Here is a 17,582-nt window from a genome sequence, read left to right as displayed (position 1 = left end):
CACATTTTACATATTGCTCTGAATAAGAGCCTATCCTAAACATACAAATTTCTGAATCTGTTGATTTTACATTCCATTAAATTTTTAAACTTTTTGAGAAAAACAACACAGTTCACATAAACATGCCTTACAAAGAGCTGTTTTACATTGTGAGATTAAGACCTGCGTCGTGCGTACACTGACGTCAGCACGCAATAGCAGCGTGCGAGCGAGTGTGGCCCGTCTCCTATGGCAACCAGATGGCAACACATTGGACGAAGGAAGGATGGTTTCTTTAACAGAGACTGAGATAATCCAGATAGCGAGACTCCAGGTGGGCAAGCCGCGAAATACTACATTTGTTTGCTGGATAACTGAACGATACTTCGAGAGAAACAAGTCAAAAATTATTAGTTGTGCACACAAACGACGCAACAAGGTGATAAACTTGACAGAGAAACCCTGATGTATGGCACCTTTTTGCACCTAACAATCCACTTCTAACTGCGACATCCACTCATGTTGAAATTATCTGGCACCAAATGGGGCAAAAAGTAAAGATATTGATATTTGGTCAATGTGATTAATTATAACTGTCATCTTATAAGGAACATTGGTCTTTAATGTCTTTGTAATTGAATTATAAGACTTTCAAATACACATTGCTCTTTGCTCGCCATTGTATAACTAATAACTGCATGATCAAATTTGCAAAGGTGCTGCCCGAGATAAGAAAGAGTTCCCATGATACCCAGGTTGCCAAGATATGATGCTGTGCCAACAACACTTATCTGATCTATAAATTACGTTTTGGAGGATTCACTAAAAGATTAATGAGATGCTTTATTCACATTTCTCCCTCTGCATCCTGATCGTGGACATAGGACACAGGACAAATGTCAGTCGCACCATTTTTTTCACCTCTGACTAGCAAACCTTCATAGCTTTGCCCCGATTTGTTTAGCCTCTTCAGCTCTGCCCCATTCCCAGGTGGATTTGTCATTGCGGCACAGCTGAGTTTTGCTCTAGCCTACACAGTTTTATTTGAAAATCTAGTGGATATCTCGAGGTTTCCAAAGATAAAAGATAATGTCCTGCTACATTACAGGGAAGTGTGTATAAAATGATGCACAACATAGCTAGACATTTTTTTTTAATTTGATGTGATGCTGCAGCCATAAAACAATGGCATTCTGAATTTGATTATTTCACTAAATAAAAGCCTGATGTAAATTCAGTGAAGTCAGCAGATACAGAATATGTATGTGAAATGTTCCTATTACATATAAATATCTACTGCACATCTTTGCTCCTTACTGTGTGTACTAAAGCTGAATCCATCAGCAGTCAAGATTGCTGATGGATGGTGCATGCTCTGTGTTGTGTGTAAGGAAGATAGAGATAGATGTCAGGGTGAACGATGACAGTTATGCTGACTCATGTCTGTCTGTCTGTCAGAGAGAGGACGGTGTACAGAGGCTCAGCGCTCACTTTTCGTGGCCTGAGTTCTCCGATGAGCGGCAGAGCTTCCACCAGGAGTTTGTGTATGACGTCACGATGTTCGCCACAGCCCGAGGCTTTCCCTGGCCCGATGTGATCAGAGCGGCTGGGATTGCCAAAGACCTCTTCCCGAAACTGGATGGTCAGTGCAACATGCGAGGAGTGCTTACCACTGCCATTACTCTTAAGAAGTCAACTTTCTGTCACCTCCAACCTCAGTGTGTCTTACTGACAAATACCACAGTAGGCTGGTGTTATTTTATTGGGGTCCATCACACATTAACACACAACCTTGTCTTTGTTTCTGACCCATACTGGCCTTCATATCAACACAGGAGTAAATATCAGTGTTTTGTGCTGGTTTACTATTGAACTGTGTAACCTTCAAGTCTTCTCCTTGTGAAGTCTGTATGCTGAAATTGACATATACAAATGACAATGGCTGTATCTGTTCAACCCCTTTCACTACATACAGAAGCTGTTCCTGTTTCTTGGACAGGAAAAATTACTCTAATGCTGAAACAGAATAACAGGTCAAGCACAGCTCAAAACTGATTTTTTTGTCTTTGTCCTGAAAGTTGTTTTAATTTATTTTTACATGTGGCTTTCAGATGCTTTTGGTTGTACTTTGCTCTCCAGCTGTAATGGTGAAGACATGCATGATCAAATCTGCACAGATCAGATTCTTACCCATAAAGTGGGATCCCACTTGGAGAACCTGCTAGTGTAAAAAGCACTGATCAACAACTACTGTCTTCTCTCCTCCAGATTTGGATGCATCCAAGCTTCTTTCCTTGCTGAGCAATGTGCTGTCTGAATGTTCGCCAGCCCTTGCACCCATCCATCGATACGCGCTCACCCAATACCTCACTGAGACCTGTGTCACTCGGCAGCGGCTTCTACAGGCTGCAGTGGGTGGAGCTGCAAACCTGTCAATCACTCGGGCACACCTGGAGGTGCAAGTGCCTCCCAAACCCTGCCCTCTTGCGCAGGTAATAGAGATTCAGCTGCAAAAACATCTTTAAAGAATATCAAAAAGTCTGACTTTGGTAACACAAACTCAAAAATCTGACAGACTCAAAGGTAGTAGTGATGCACCTTTTTCATAGCACACTGCCAGCATGTTGACATGACATAGAAAGTAAGCACAGGTATTACCAGTGACATTAATTAGGATTCTGTTCCATTGAAGTACAGTATAGAAGTTTCCAGTGAGCCAGCAGCAGGACCCTGAGCCTGTTAGACCTAAATGGAGCAGATCCTTAATTAATGTCATTAGTAACACCTGTTTTTACCTCATAGAAATGCAGTTTCTATGGTCTATGGGGTCACAACAAAGTGACCGTGCCATTCCATTATTGTGTGTATGTTGAATGCACCCTCTGTCACCGCAACAGGGCACAGAGCTGAGTGAATGGGAGCATCAGCGCCAGCAAGATCAGCTCGCCTCTTCTCTGCAGCAGAAAGAGGAGCAGCTGAAGTGTCTCCGAGAGGTGTCAAAGGTCGCTCTGGGGGAGGTCAATGTTCCTGACCATGGACGACTGGACAGAGAGGTTAACACATAATCTCACACTCACAAATGGGCACAAGTATAGTGGTTACCCTTCTGTTTCACAAACCATACATCAATACCATGATTTCCACTGTGTCTGTCTCGCACTGCAGGGTGTGTTGGAGTTGGTCCGTGTTGCAGCGAGAGCAAGTGGAGGCCAGATGCAGGCATGTCTGAAAGAAGAAACCTCTCTGGTCAGTGAGCTCCTGCAGCTCAAACTGCAGCAGGCAGCACTGGCCACCAGGAGGCTCCACTGTCCTGTTCCTCCCAACACACCTCCGCCTGCTCCCATCCAGACACACAGCAGGGATGGGAAAGTAGCTTGCAGCAAAACTAAAAGAGGAGCAAAGAAGTCTGGAGTTCAGCAGGCCAGTCGACCACGACTTTGAAAAAAAAAAAAGTCCAAGATTTATTAAAGTGCATTTTGTACAGAGAATGGTTGTGGAGTTGAGTGTCAGATTAGGTTGTGTAAGTGATAGTTACTGTTAAAAATCTGATCTTGGATTGCCTCTAGCAAGTTTTCAAAGTCACCCTTCAAAGAATATTTTAACAAGATACTTTATCTTGCTTTGAGCGAATGGCAGCATCAGCGCCAGCGAGATCAATTCACCTCTGAAAGCTTAAAGGAAGATAAAATTATCTTGTTCTCAGTTTTAAACATCCTTTGTTCTAAGGTTGGGTCTTCTGCTGAAGCTGGAACAATCCTCCAGCCCTAGTTCTTCACTCTGTCATGTGTTTCAGCCATCAGGCCTGTTCACCACCAAGGAGTTCAAGCGCTGACTTTGCTCTTTCACTTTTCAGAGTCCAGAGAGAAGAATGTCATTTCCTCATGTTTCAAACAGTCTCATCCTGATGTCTGCACAGCAAAGCAGAGAAAGATTAAAATTCCCACTGCATTGTAAACCATAAATGCAGCTTCACTACAGTCAGTCCATATCCACTTGTTTCATTTAATATGAACTGATGCAATATAAAGGGATGAAATTACAATAGATGTAGTCTGTCTGCTCCACTCTCTAACAGATGTACGTGTGTGTTTATTACATATCATCACTGATATGAGAACTGCATAACTCCAACTTCAGTTGAACAATTACATGTTTCTCTGTGGGTTGAGGGGAAAAAACAACCAACCAACCAATTAGCAACATGCAAAATGCATTGTGGTTAGTTTAAAAACAAGGCTGTTTTTCTTCCTTCAAACATATCAGTTATTTTCAAGCAAGAGACTGTACTTTAAATGACGTCACTATGCCTGTAGAAGTTGGCTGCAATAATGATCAGGGTATCACAGTTCAGTGCAGATGACCCTGCAAAGATCACAGAGGAAGCGTCAACTGAGAAAAAAAGATAAACCTGGATTTTCCCTACAGAGCCTCATTAAGGTGTCTTTATCAGTGTTTAGTGACCACTACCTTTAACTCTGAAACATATACACCATCAAAACTAAAGGATATATTCATTTTATTTCACTATACTGTTTGTTTACATTTGTTATCAGAGATGAGTAAAAGTGAAGTAAACAAAGTGGTAGTGATTTCGAGTACAACTAATTACCATACAAACAGACGCTGTTAGTAATATATCTAACGAAATGATATTGTGACTGTAGTTTAATAGTTAAAAACGTAAGAGCTCTCAAATAGATAGACAAAAAAAAAAAAAAAAAAAAAAAGTAAGACAAAACCACATCACAGCTGGCTTGATGATGACTTCGCACACTCTGCAACATCCAGCTTCCGTCCACTGTTGCACATTTTTGCCAAATTCTGTGAATTGCAGAGAGCAGAATTAGTAGTGTGGAAGTAACAAGTTTGGAGTAAAGTAATCTATTACTACTTCTCGATCAACTTGTGTGTTTATGAAGCTCAGCTTACATTAGCAGCTCTGATGATGCTGTTGGGAGACTGGAGAGCTGCGAGGTCTGTCAGGATTTTCCTCAGATTGCTGTCAGATGGATGTTCTGAAATAAGCAGAGCTCGGTGTCACATGATAATCAGCAAACCTGACTTCCACGTAGCAGTGTGTGCACATGTGGTTCCGTCACAGTGTGTGAGAACATACCTGGCTCAGGTGGTGGTTGTGGCTGAAGCTGCAGGTATGGATGCTCCAAAAGCTCAGCGATGGAGATGCGCTCTCTGGGGTTTCGTACCAAGCATCTCTGGTAGAATCACACAACAGAAAATGAGGTTAACCATATTTATTAATATAATAACTGTGCTATTTGTTCACTACGGCAGATAAATTAGTGTATAAGTGTTTCTGTGAAAGCTAATATCAGTTAAAATATATCTATTTGTCAAAGTAGTCAAAAGCTAATATTTTGTGTTGAAATGCAATATTTTTAGATGTGGCAATATATATATATATATATATGTGTGTGTGTGTGTGTGTGTGTGTGTGTGTGTGTGTATTTATGTATGTATGTATACAAAATCAAATTTAGTAAGGTGAAAAAGCCTCTGAAATTGAAAATCCAGATAATTATATGTCACATCTGAACCAAGTCAGGGTAAAGGCCTCCCATAGACCAATGTAGTTTCATTCAGTTATATGGTATGTAATCAAACTCATTAATCACATTAATCATGAAAATATCCCAGTGTGTATGCACATAATGCATCACTCCAACCTGGATGCTCAGCAGACAGCACATGTCAGCTTTGCATCATTTTAAAAACACTAAATCCTGAATAGTGCATGAAAGCAGCAATCCAAGAATTCTGTCCATCTCTCTCACCTTTAACACATCCAGCAGATCTTTCTCGGAAATGTCTGGAAATTCTATCTCGTGTGAAGGATCGATGATGGCATGCAGCTTGGTAATCTGATTGGTGATGCTCTGGAATGGAGTCTTCCCATACGTCATGCAGTACAGGATGCAACCAAGGGACCACACATCACCTTTGGGACTGATCTTTGGGAGCAGAATTGGAAAAATATTTCACCACTCATCTCCACTTATAAATTATGTACTGTCAGCTGAACTGGCTGAGTGTAAGTACCTTTGAGCTTGCCTTCCCAGACTTGGATGAGGTGTCTTTGATGGCCTCAGGAGGCATGTAGTTCAGGGTTCCCACCTGTGAAGAGCAAATACTGGATTTTACTAATAGGTTTCCCAGACATCCACATCCAGCTCTTTTGCACTGATAACAATTGGTACGTTTACATGCTCTCTAATTTTCCAATATTATTCCAAATATGTCAATATTCCAAATTTGACATAGGTCATGTAAACAGCATATCCCATTTAGATATTCCTAATAAAGCCTTTTACTGAACGTAGCATTTTCCAATTAAGACACGTGGGATATGCAGATATTATGTATTTGGGTTTTAGGAACATTCTTAGGGTTATGTATACAGCACACTAGGACTATGTGTCTATTTTTTTTTTTTTTTAAACTGCAGCTTGTGACACACTGCCTCTTGCCTGTTTATGGTCTGCCTCTGTTTATGGTCAGCTCTGCGCATTGTAAACAAACCAACTAGCCAACAGTTTGCAAGGCTGGGTTAGAGAAGAATTCACAAAAGTAATTCCCACATTTCTGGTGGGAAGGAGAAACACACCTATTTTTAAATATTTTTAAAGACTTGGTTATCAGCGGGTATTTGGGTATGTACAAATATCGCAATATCAACCTTCTCAATAAGGTGGTTGAACAGATGAAAGGAAGCTCTGTTTGCATGGTCGACCATGTTGTGCACGGCTGCTTGTAAACAGGAATCTTAGAGGAATATTCATTTTCAGGAATATTCAGCTATTTAAACAGCTTAGTAGGAGTAGGAATATTATCTTTTTTGGAATAAGGGCAAAACAATTTGTGCATGTAAATGTGGCCAATGATGTACAGCTGCACATTAATTCCAGGTGCAGGGGTCATCAACATGTATGGTGACATGTCACTAAGATAAATCTCTTACTTGTGAATCCTTCATAATGCTTGTTACATCTGGCTGGATGCGGTTCGCTATGCCAAAGTCAATTAACTTCAGCGAAGCATTCACAATAACAAAATTGGCTGGCTTCAAGTCACTATGGACAATTCCTGCATAAAAAACACATGAGACAAATATTGATTTAATTAAATATGCATTTTTTATGGCTTGAGGTTATATACTAATATGCAAGTTAGTGAGCAATAGAGTGCGAACCATGTTTGTGGATAGTTTGGACAGCCTCCAGCATGTTCTTCCAGTAGAACTTCCTCTCCAGTGGGTTCACAGTCTTACGGTTTCGCAGCCAAGTGTTCAGGTCCAGGTTCCCACACTCCATCAGCATATAAATGTAGCTGTTTGTTATTTCACTGCAATTATACACATAACCAGTCCTTAGCAAAGAAGAAAAAAATACTTACACTTACAAACCTACTACTACTACTGCCATTCCACATACATCAACTAGTCTGTAAACCTCAAAACACACCAGTACACTGTACACCTGCAAATTTGACACTCACTTTGAATGTCTGTAAACTTGAATACTTATCTTAACTGTCTCAAAATTGCCCTCCTTTGTCATACCTGCATAGACCTAAACTTTTCTTCATTTGCTTTCATACTGCATATAGTTCATATTTGTTTTGTTCTCCAAACGCACATTTTTCTACTGTTTTTCATCTAAGTATCTTCTTCTCCATACATTTTTATTAATTCATAATATATACAACTGAATATGCTGTCATGCTCTAATTGTCAGATGCATTCTTTAATATCCCCCAATTTGCTCTATTCTTATTCTATTTTCTGTGCTGTATCCTATTACTATTTAACTGTTGCAGCAGCCAATATTTCCAATGGTAATCATAATCAATGGGGTATGCAAACAGACTTTTTCATGATACATATACTCACTAGTCATACAGCTTGATAATTTGGTCGCTGTATTGCTGCAAATGATTCAGATGCTCAATCTCATTTTTGTAGCTTTCTACTGTCTGAGCATCAGCCTCCTCCAGGTTGACAAACTTTACAGCAAACAGCTGCTTCTTGTGGTCCAGGACCTGGTACACCTGAAAGGACAAAGAAATCCCCAGGCCACCAACAAACAAGAAGGTTCTGTGTTAGAGTTAAGAAATAAAATAAATAAATACATAAATAAATAAATGCATAAACAAACAAACAAACGTGTTTGATCTTAAACACAATTAACCACTTTTAGCTCATGTTAAATCATTGGCAATGCCAGTTACCTTGCTAGATCCACCACGTCCAATCATCTTGAGGATGAAGAATTGTTTCCCCTTAATGGTGATGGAATCATTTGAGAAAGCAGTGATGCGAGGCTGAAGCAGGATTCAAACAAAGATATATCCAGTCAGTTTCAGTTTCAAGTCAATTCTGTAGGCAATGTACGCAGTGAATGGAAGTATGTATGATAAAAGGGTTAGTGCCAGTGGAGCCCTAAAATGCACCAAGCAAGACAAATGGCTAAAATCAATCTATTTGTATTTTGAAATTTTTGGGGGGTGGGGGGGAGTCAAGCTCGGCAGAGTTATGAAAATTTAGCTTCAACAATATAGAGTAATGAGCTTTTACACCCTCAGGTACTAATGTTTCAATTACAGTTACTACAATACTCATAAGGACAATTACAGTATTACAATAACAAGTATGAATAACAATCCAGTAAAATTAACTTTTTCTACTTGATAGTTTTAAGCTGTTAGGAATTATCCAATTACGGTTATGGTTGGGATGGTTGAAAAAGTAAATATTCTCAGTTTTATGTGACATTTAAAAAAACAAAAAACAAAAAACAAAGCTCAAAAACTTGGCATGAACATTCGGCACCTGTGGGGTTTGGGAATATGACACTTGTAAAGGTGTGCAGGGCTGCTGGGCGGGTCCAACTCTGTGTGCTGTAGCAGACGCTGGTATAGGGTCTCTCTTTACAACAGGAGTAACAAAACTGAGGGAGGGAAAGGAGGAAAGGTGCAGAAATGAGTCTTCTCCATCTAGATAACCAAGCTAAAACCACTGAGTAAAGTTGGAGCTCAGATAAAGTACACATGGTATCTCTAAGGTTTAAAGTGATAGCTGGATTGTAGTGCTATTTGCTACTCCATGCTGGGACTGACACTCTTCCAGCCCTCTTACTTGCTAATTGGAAATACTTTGCTTGTATATCACTGTGATAAACATACAGTGCTGAGAGGAGCTGGGCAGGAAAAGAGCACTGATAATGAAACCCCAACATAAGTGTGTTGTTTGGCATCCTTCAAATGATTTTTGTCTGCTTTGGCACGCTGCACCAATTTGTGTTGTTTGCTGAGCCAGCGGTCAGCAGCAAACAGAGACAAAGTTGAAATGTATTCAACTCTGAACGCAGCACAAAGTGGAAAACCAAACTGTGTGCATCCAGCACAGAGCGATTTTACCTCTGATCATGTGTAAGCAGCTTTACAATCCAATGGAGAAGCATATACCACTATGTGGATAAGAATCAAAACTATCACCTTAGGACTTTACAGAGCACTTGTTAGAGGAAAATGGGCTGGGCTGGGCTGATACATCACACAAACAGTCAATTAAGAGCCGGAATTAATAAAACCACTAAAACTGCAATATAGACTTAAATGCCTTATCTAACAGTATGCAACATCTTTTACAGTCTTGATTGTTAGGCTTTTCCAGGACCTAGACCCCCGAGTCAAGATGTTACCTGTCAGCACTGGGGTTTTTGCAGTTGTTGGGTGTCTGACAGACTGCAGGTGGGTTCAGTCTGGATGGAAAAGGAAGGGACGGAGTGGGGAGGGAGTCCAGCAGACGAGGTACGGGTCTGGGGTCAGGAGGTGTAGTGTGTTTTTCCTGGAGAGAAAATTATATAGTAAACAATGGAGTATGAAGTATATGGGATCAGTGTAAATGCTGACTTTAAATGGTCAGAATAAACAGACAGGAACTGGGATTGATCAAAGTACATTTTGTTAATACTAATCAATTCTTTTCATTTTTCTCATGTATGTGTTTTTCCTGATGCTCAAGAAGAGGGAGAGGTGACAACATCTTTAACCCACCTGGTGGAAAACTATTACACATTTCAGTTATTTGACATGGATGGATACATAACTAGCAGCACTATTGTTTTGACTGAAACTCCTGAATAATGTATCAGACCTGTGGAGAAATATGCTGGCCAACAAGAATCGGCATCTTCCACACGGGTACTGGCTCCTTGTTGGCAGGCTTGGGCTGTTCCACAGACCGATTCACAGGTACCCGAGCAGGAATTTGCAACTCCTGTTTCCCCCCACAAGTTGCTACACTAAGTGGACCCTGAATCTCCACATCTAGAAGACAAAAACATGGTAGAATTATTACAGCTTTAATTAAAAGACAGGACAAGCTAAATGCATCCTTATGGTTTGACCTTTAGAATGAAGAAGAAATAACTCTGTACCTGGTGGGCGCTGCTCTTCCTCAGTGGGTAGTAGCTGTTTTTTCCCAGCTTTAAGGTTTCGCATGGCCACCTCCAGGAGCTCTGCTGGCTTGGCATTTAACCCCTGGGCTTTGTGCAGAATTGAAGCTGCTTTGTTCACCTTACCTTAATGGGGAACAGGGAATAAAAATGAACACAGAACTGGAATTTACAGTTCAGCATTTTAACAATCAATTTCTGCAGTGCATATGCAGTGTGGTGATGGGTTTACATTTTACATTATACATATTACATTTAAACAGCACCAGTTGTGGAGTGTATCTAGTGCAGAGAAATGGAATAAGCAGAACTGGCAATGTGGAAGGGATTCTAACTGGCAGTCACCTTTGGGGAATTGATTAAATTAATTAATTGACAGTTCCACTGTGACAAAACAAGCATATTGAAAATACTGATAATGGAGGATCTCTTCACTTTTTGGCCACAAGATGTTGCTGTCGCTCAAGCTGCTGATGTCATAAGGTCATAATTAGCAGCACTTGTGAGGGCCTGTTAACTCAAACTGGCTCAAGGCAATGTTAGGAGAATACAGGCATTTACCTAGGGTTATGATGACACATAATCCTAGTCAGCTGCCCTGTGACAAAAAAAGCCCTGTGACAACACTGTGAATGCATAAGATGTTGCCTGGGCAAGGGAAACACAAAAATACTCTGACATGCCATGAACCAAAGAAATGCCCATGCCAAATTCTACGCAATTCTATTTCTATGATATTGAGACACATTGTTGTACCTTCCCCACATTCCACAATCAGCCTCTCTCACATATAGATAGGTATCTTAATCGGTCTCTAACCATGTAAACTTTAAATGAACAGTTTAACATACTGGCATTTTGAAAATGATGTACTTTTCAGAGGAGGTCCACACAACAGCTCTTTTTCAAAGCAGCCATTTTGACAAACATAGTTGTTACTAATAACACAAATTAATTCTGTTCATTTAGGTCTAACAGAGCCAGAGTCCTAATATTGTTCATGGTGGCTCACAGGAAGGTGTCTGCTACACTTAAATACAACAGAACCTTCATTATATTGGCAGCAACGCCCTGTGTTTACCTGCTACTTCAAGTCAAAATGGCTGCTGTGAAGGCCTGTTGTTTCTGAATACAGTATACTGAGCATGTACAGTTATCAACAGGCAATACACAACAGGAGTAGTATTTAGACATAGGCATATCTTAAACTGTTGGTTGCCTGTTGCAAAAATTGTAAATCTGAAAGAAATTTAAGAATGCTATTAAGAACAGTACAGACAACTGCCAGTTAAATAGCTTTAGCCCACAAATTGCACAGCGTCTATCTATTCCACTTATCAGATTGCTGTAAAATTACTGCTAAAAAAAAAAAAAAATGGTGCAATTTACCTTGAGAGACCTCAAACTGGGCGTGTGCAATGTGGACAAAGGCAAAACCTTTGCAATTAGATCTTGCAACTATGAAGTGGTCCTGTGCTTCATCTGGATCCTCAATCCTGCAGAAGAATGAAACATAATTATAATAGGCTAATTAACACAATAACAATGATAGTAATCAGTACCTTGAAGAAAAACTGACAGCACTTTGATAATGAAAAACCAACATGTTTCAAATGCAATAGCTTGGGGACAGGGTGCCAAGATTGCATGCATATTCTTTGAACATAGAGTATAACAAGATGATATAGTTATTACATCCAATCATACACACACTTGCACAAACAAGGCAAAGTATGAATACATGCTGTGCATTTTTACAGTTAATGATTGTAGTACAAAAGCACCAATAGCCAATAGTTACCTCTCAATCACACCAAACCCAAAATGCCAAGACTGTTATCTAGATATTTCCAGCCTCACTCACCCTTTGAGTTCAGCGTATCTGACCAGTATTCTTGCATAGCTTTCATTCTTGCTGTGTTTTCCTAAAGGCAGTCTGGAAAACACTTTGGAATAACAGTCCTTGAGCTTAGTAAAGAGGCCAACATCTGTGTGAGGGTTGCCTCTCTTCTCCAGGTTCAGCAGATATGTCTCACATGACTCGGGGGAATTTGAATTGATGACCTGATTGAAATTGTATGTTGTGTCTGCCAGGAAAGAAAACGCAAGTTAGCAAAGCAACATCAACTCACTGGATTGTCCATACAGCTCTACAGTAAGAACGTCTAGACACATCACTGTGCTGGGTGTGTGGCATGTCATACTCTGGGTGAGGTAGTACCTTCCATTCTGGAGGTGTCCCTCCTGTCATTTCTGTGAAGGAGTGAAGTGGTGGCATCCATTGCTGCCTGCTCCTCCCAAGGGTGAGTCTCTGGACTGCTAGTTGTTGGCTGAAAACACACAAAACATTGCTGAAATCTAGGCATGAAGATGAGAGTTAAAACAAATTCAGGACCCAGACACTGCATTGACACAAAGCCAGCTCACTTTTATTTTACTCACTTTCAGACTGAGGAAATCTCCATCCACAGTAGTTTTCTTGGAAGATGATAGAGCAAACATTGAGCTGGTACTTGAAGCAGATGTTTGCCTGAAACAAAATAAAACCATTGCCGACATAACTATAGCGATTCTTAAAAGTTCATTTAGTTAACATAAAGGCACTGCCACAAAAATGCCTTGCAACACTTTCTGACTGACATACTCGGGAATTACAATGCAGAGTACACAGTATAAAGCAAACTGTTAAAGATGCAGATTCTCTTATTGATCCCACAGGGGGAAATTCTGTTGTTGTAGCAGCAAAATGAAAGGCAGAGTCTGCCAGAGAACACAGGCACGACAAATTGGACCTGCCTGTCCCCTGAAGGTCCCTAGCAGAACTTGACATGGTGAATGTATAACTCTTTTCTTCACAGGTTTCAGTATACCAACTATTACCTCCCCACTATCAGTATACACAGTTGTGGATTATGCACAAAGTTAGAGTTGGCATCAAAGATCTCAGGTCAAATATCCCTCAAACAGCTTTCCACGGTTCAGTGCTGATCTATTATATTTACATGATTACCTGGACAAGCTGCTGGGAATGAAATCATCACTTTGCTTTGAGGGCATCCCACCGCTATCATCACCATCCATTTCTGAGATAGAGAAGGGAACTAAGGGAACTCTTCCTGGCTGGAATGCAAAAGATCAGAGCACAATGTCAAAGACTGATCAATAATCGTTTCATCTAACCTTTGGGTGAGTGCAGGAGGGAAGTATACAAGCAAGATGAAAGCCAGCTCTCACCAAGCCAATTGCTCTCTTGCACTGAGATGCAGATCTCCAGCCTGGCAGTGGGTCATCTGATGATCCACTAAGGTGCTCTGTCCTGATGAGCAGAGAGGAGGCAAGATTAATGATTCCTAACAAAAATAAAAACCTGTCTAAAACTGAAAACACTTATTTTAATCTTACCCTGAACCAAAAATAGTGGAGATCTGTAGGTCACCTGTCCCATCTGATTTCCTGCACACTTTTTGGAGGTCTGAGCCATGTTTGGCAGAATCGTACCGACTGTTGTTGGCCAATACTGGCATAGAGAAAACACAGACAAGTATTAACATCAGTTGGGGAAAGTATACCTCTAAAAACAAATGCACAACAATGGGTCTTAGTAGAACTACTTAATTATCCAGCATCACTGAAGTCAGTCAATTTTTATGCTGCGGTGTCAAACAAAGATAGAAGCTGACCTGGTGCATTTTCCTTATCCTCGGCACAGACAAGTTGCGCTTTTCCTGAATACAGACTTTGCAAGGCAGCCTCCAGCAGCTCTTTGGGTTTAGCATCCAGTTCAATAGCCCTTTGCAAGATGTAAATGGCTCTCTTTGTGTTCCCTGTGAAGATATGAGACACAAGATGCTGAAACATCAAAGGGGGAAAATTCATATTTTCAAGAACAGTAAAAGGTATTCTCCTACCTTGAGAATGCTCAAACTGTGAATGAGCAATGTGCACAAATGCAAAATCCTGGCTGTGAGATCTTGCCACATTGAAGTTGGCTTCTGCCTCATTGACATCTTGGATTCTAAGATAAAACAGAAATAACAGAACACTTAGCATCCCCCTGTCATCTGATAAGTATATCAAAAATACTTAAAGTGATTGATTATACCAGTCTCAATCCTACCCAATCATGTAACTGGACATCAAGCAGGAATAAGGATAAGGAAATGGAACACTTTACTCACGCTTTCAGCTCTGCAAATCTGACCAACATCCTGGCATAGCTCTCATTTTGCCCATGCTTTCCCAGCGGCATGCTGGAGAACACTCTGGTATAAAAATCCATGAGTCTGGAGAGATGGTTACGATCCAAGTGAGGGTCACCTTTTCTTTCCAGGTCCATCAGATATCGCCAACATGTTTCAGGAGCGTTTGAGCTGATGACCTGGTTAATACTGTCTGTGTCATCTGTAACAAAGGTGTAAGGTGTGAAGATCATTTTATCCTGCACTGCCAAATGGAGTCTGAGATATTTTCATGTCACAATGACAGGAGGACAACTAGGTACACCTTTACCTTCATTGAGGGACTTTTTGATTTTGTTCAGCTTTTGATAAAGCATGGCGATTTGTTGTTTTCTGTGTGTATGCTCCTCCTCCTCCGTCTGAAATTGAGGATGAGGTGGATAAAGACACATCATGGGTTAGTCCAGATACAAGTCCTCTGTTGTGTGGGGATGTCACGCCAAAAATAGGGCAATTTAATGTTACTTTACTTGTTATGAAAAGTATATGACAAGAGGCAAGTGACGTGTGGTTTGAGGCCACTCTCCTATTTCAAACCCAGTCAACACTTCATGCAGGAATTCTCACAGTAATACTCATTATACAGTATTTATTACGCCAAAATTGCACAGTGGGAGGGGTAATGTTAGTGAGAAGTGCAAAGCAATTTCAAAACAAAACGTTTTGCTGACATAAAGTGCTGCTGGGTGGATTACCTGCAGAACTGATAAACAGACCGTTTCAAAAACGTGGTTCACGATGTAGTGTCAAGTTTATTAATTTACACAGCACTTTAAAAACAAAAGGTTTGCACAAACGTGCTTCACAAACTCAATAATATACACAGATATAATAAATCAGGTGGACAAAGTGTCAATGGCACCTAATATCATAGCATATACATGCAGCACAGACAGATCAAGATGAAAACAGAATCTCGCAGGGGTTAAGAGACGCAAAATAAAAATGACAATGCAACTCGTTAAAACATGAAAACAGGTTATGAAGAGTTCAAAGCCAAGGAATAAAATGGGTCTTAGTAGGTTGACTGATCTACATATACCAAGAAGCAGGAAAATATTGAACAGGCACATTTATAATTGGTTAAGTTACGTCCTGCCTGTGCAAGACAGAAAAGGCCTCTGAGTGTCAACGTAGGATAACGGTGACTGAAGTTGATTCAAGTTCTAGCTTAGCCTTACTAACGTTGAGCTTTCTCTAGCTATGAAGTTAGCTTGCTAGTCCAAATATAACGGTGGTATTAGTGTTTTATTTCACCACAAAGTCTACCGACCACATAAAGCTACCTCTACCAACCGTGCAAATAAAGAGATATTGTGTGTTTACCATCTGTAGTAGCTTAGCTATCTTGCTAACGTAAACTAACGTTAGGTTAGCAAGCTAAAGATAGTTCCCTCGTACTTCACACTGAAACTAAAACACTAAAATGAATTCAAACGATATTCTATCAAAATCGTTTGATCAGAGCAACCTACCATGTTTACGATGTCACCAGTTAATCCCGTTTCAGGTTTACAACTCGATAGCAACTGTCACGTTAGGCTACTTGCGCTGCTGCTGGTCCAACCCAGTTTTCAAATCTGCCACTTCCACCAGGGCGTGAGCTGATTGGCTAAACGGAGGCGACAGGGTGCGTTGGGTTTGTGTGCCGGCGTTGCTGAGACGGAAGTGCAGCTGATGACCTTTTTCGACATATAATCGTTTTTTTCTTTTTGTGTTTCAAAAATATATCATATATTCATTACTAACTACCCATAAAGTAAATAATTAGTGATAAAAGTAGTTAAACTGTGAAAAATCAAGCCACACGCTTCTTTTTGCATTATGTTTCGACTTGCTGCAGCTATATTCGGCTTACCCGTGTATTAATTAAAAGTAACCAAGGGGCTCGATGTTATGGTCTGAGGCCAGCTGGTTATTTTATTTTATTTTAATTAATTTGGTTCGTTTGTTTGTTTGTGTATACTGTTTTATAAGTTGTTGAAGTGATATTAGTCTTGACTTACAGGTATAATACAAAAGTGAGAATGATGATATGTGTGATGATATATGGGTATATTTTACACTGATTGTCCTTCCTTCTTTTAGAAAAAAAAAGAACAACATTTAGCATCTCAGTTTAGCAAACTCAGATGATAAGTTTGACCTCACTACATACGCTGACATTTGAAAAGAAAAGCTGCCTGATAAAATACCATTTGCATACAGTAACAAAACAGGCAGTCAAGAGTAGATCATTTCTCTAAATGCACTGATAAAAATAGTACTCTTAACATCCTGATCACACCCCTCATACTGATATCAAACTCCTCAATCTTGATAATAGCAGAGAAAAAACTGCTTCAGGTATGAAGCAGTCACCTTCACGGTTTAAGATATGATCACTTGTTATGGAAGGTAAAGTTTTACAGAGAACTCATAATATGAACTAGGAATTCTTAAAGTTACAATGAAATGGCATTATGAGAGCTTGTTGGGGGTGGCAGTAATGTTGGCAGGTTGATTAAAAAATATTAAATGATGGGAGGGGCGTAGAGGTGGGGCTGTTATGACATGGATCATCTTGGAGAAATGATGCTGCTTTTATTTGTAGTTCTTTAAAACCAGACTACCAACAGCACCACTAGTGCTCTTGTCAGAGGGATATGAGCTCTGCTGTGTTCTTTTCACAAATTAGACAAAATCGTAAGAACAGTGTAGATTCATCAAATTTAGCTCATATAATCAAGGCCAATGCCATTCTGGATCAGCTCTCATTCTCCCTGATCACAGGGCATCAGGTCATCTTCTCCCACTTCATCCAAAATGAACTGGCTCTCTCCATCCAGCAGAAGGTCAGAGGGAGCTACATGGATATGTGGGACCTCCTGGAGGAGCTGAACTTCTCCACCAG

At 40.2% G+C, this 17,582-nt stretch overlaps 2 protein-coding genes across 2 annotated transcripts; one reads left to right on the top strand and one right to left on the bottom strand.

Annotated features, from left to right (window-relative positions):
- Nucleotides 1-265: 265 nt before the first annotated feature.
- Nucleotides 266-3,986, top strand: c16h8orf74 (chromosome 16 C8orf74 homolog). Its single transcript, XM_030073512.1, has 5 exons — nucleotides 266-313; nucleotides 1,438-1,621; nucleotides 2,248-2,471; nucleotides 2,877-3,032; nucleotides 3,145-3,986. The coding sequence occupies exons 1-5, from the start codon at nucleotides 266-268 to the stop codon at nucleotides 3,418-3,420; spliced, it is 888 nt and encodes a 295-aa protein (XP_029929372.1). The 3' UTR covers nucleotides 3,421-3,986.
- Nucleotides 3,987-4,478: 492 nt separating this feature from the next.
- Nucleotides 4,479-16,268, bottom strand: ttk (ttk protein kinase). The gene is made up of 25 exons (XM_030073511.1): nucleotides 16,165-16,268; nucleotides 14,961-15,048; nucleotides 14,630-14,852; nucleotides 14,360-14,466; nucleotides 14,132-14,275; nucleotides 13,854-13,968; nucleotides 13,686-13,767; nucleotides 13,462-13,571; nucleotides 12,894-12,981; nucleotides 12,673-12,781; nucleotides 12,316-12,538; nucleotides 11,841-11,947; nucleotides 10,434-10,577; nucleotides 10,151-10,323; nucleotides 9,696-9,841; nucleotides 8,825-8,942; nucleotides 8,224-8,316; nucleotides 7,886-8,043; nucleotides 7,187-7,338; nucleotides 6,956-7,080; nucleotides 6,037-6,111; nucleotides 5,772-5,948; nucleotides 5,096-5,192; nucleotides 4,909-4,994; nucleotides 4,479-4,800 (listed from the first exon to the last, which is right to left on the bottom strand). Exons 1-25 carry the CDS (start codon nucleotides 16,165-16,167, stop codon nucleotides 4,723-4,725), a joined length of 3,021 nt encoding a protein of 1,006 aa, XP_029929371.1. The 5' UTR covers nucleotides 16,168-16,268; the 3' UTR covers nucleotides 4,479-4,722.
- Between the last annotated feature and the right edge of the window lie 1,314 nt (nucleotides 16,269-17,582).

Source organism: Myripristis murdjan, chromosome 16 (assembly GCF_902150065.1).
Source record: "Myripristis murdjan chromosome 16, fMyrMur1.1, whole genome shotgun sequence".
Lineage (NCBI taxonomy): Eukaryota > Metazoa > Chordata > Actinopteri > Holocentriformes > Holocentridae > Myripristis > Myripristis murdjan.
This window is presented reverse-complemented; position numbering and strand designations above follow the sequence as displayed.

Excerpts from the sequence above, each read along its gene's own strand:
- c16h8orf74 (XM_030073512.1), top strand. The coding sequence starts at position 266 with ATGGTTTCTTTAACAGAGACTGAGATAATCCAGATAGCGAGACTCCAG. Across the intron at positions 314-1,437 it reads TCCAGATAGCGAGACTCCAG|AGAGAGGACGGTGTACAGAG; the intron begins GTGGGCAAGCCG and ends TCTGTCTGTCAG. Across the intron at positions 1,622-2,247 it reads CCTCTTCCCGAAACTGGATG|ATTTGGATGCATCCAAGCTT; the intron begins GTCAGTGCAACA and ends TCTCTCCTCCAG.
- ttk (XM_030073511.1), bottom strand. Across the intron at positions 13,572-13,685 it reads GCAAGAGAGCAATTGGCTTG|CCAGGAAGAGTTCCCTTAGT; the intron begins GTGAGAGCTGGC and ends TTTGCATTCCAG. Across the intron at positions 10,578-11,840 it reads CCAGTTTGAGGTCTCTCAAG|GTAAGGTGAACAAAGCAGCT; the intron begins GTAAATTGCACC and ends TTCCCCATTAAG.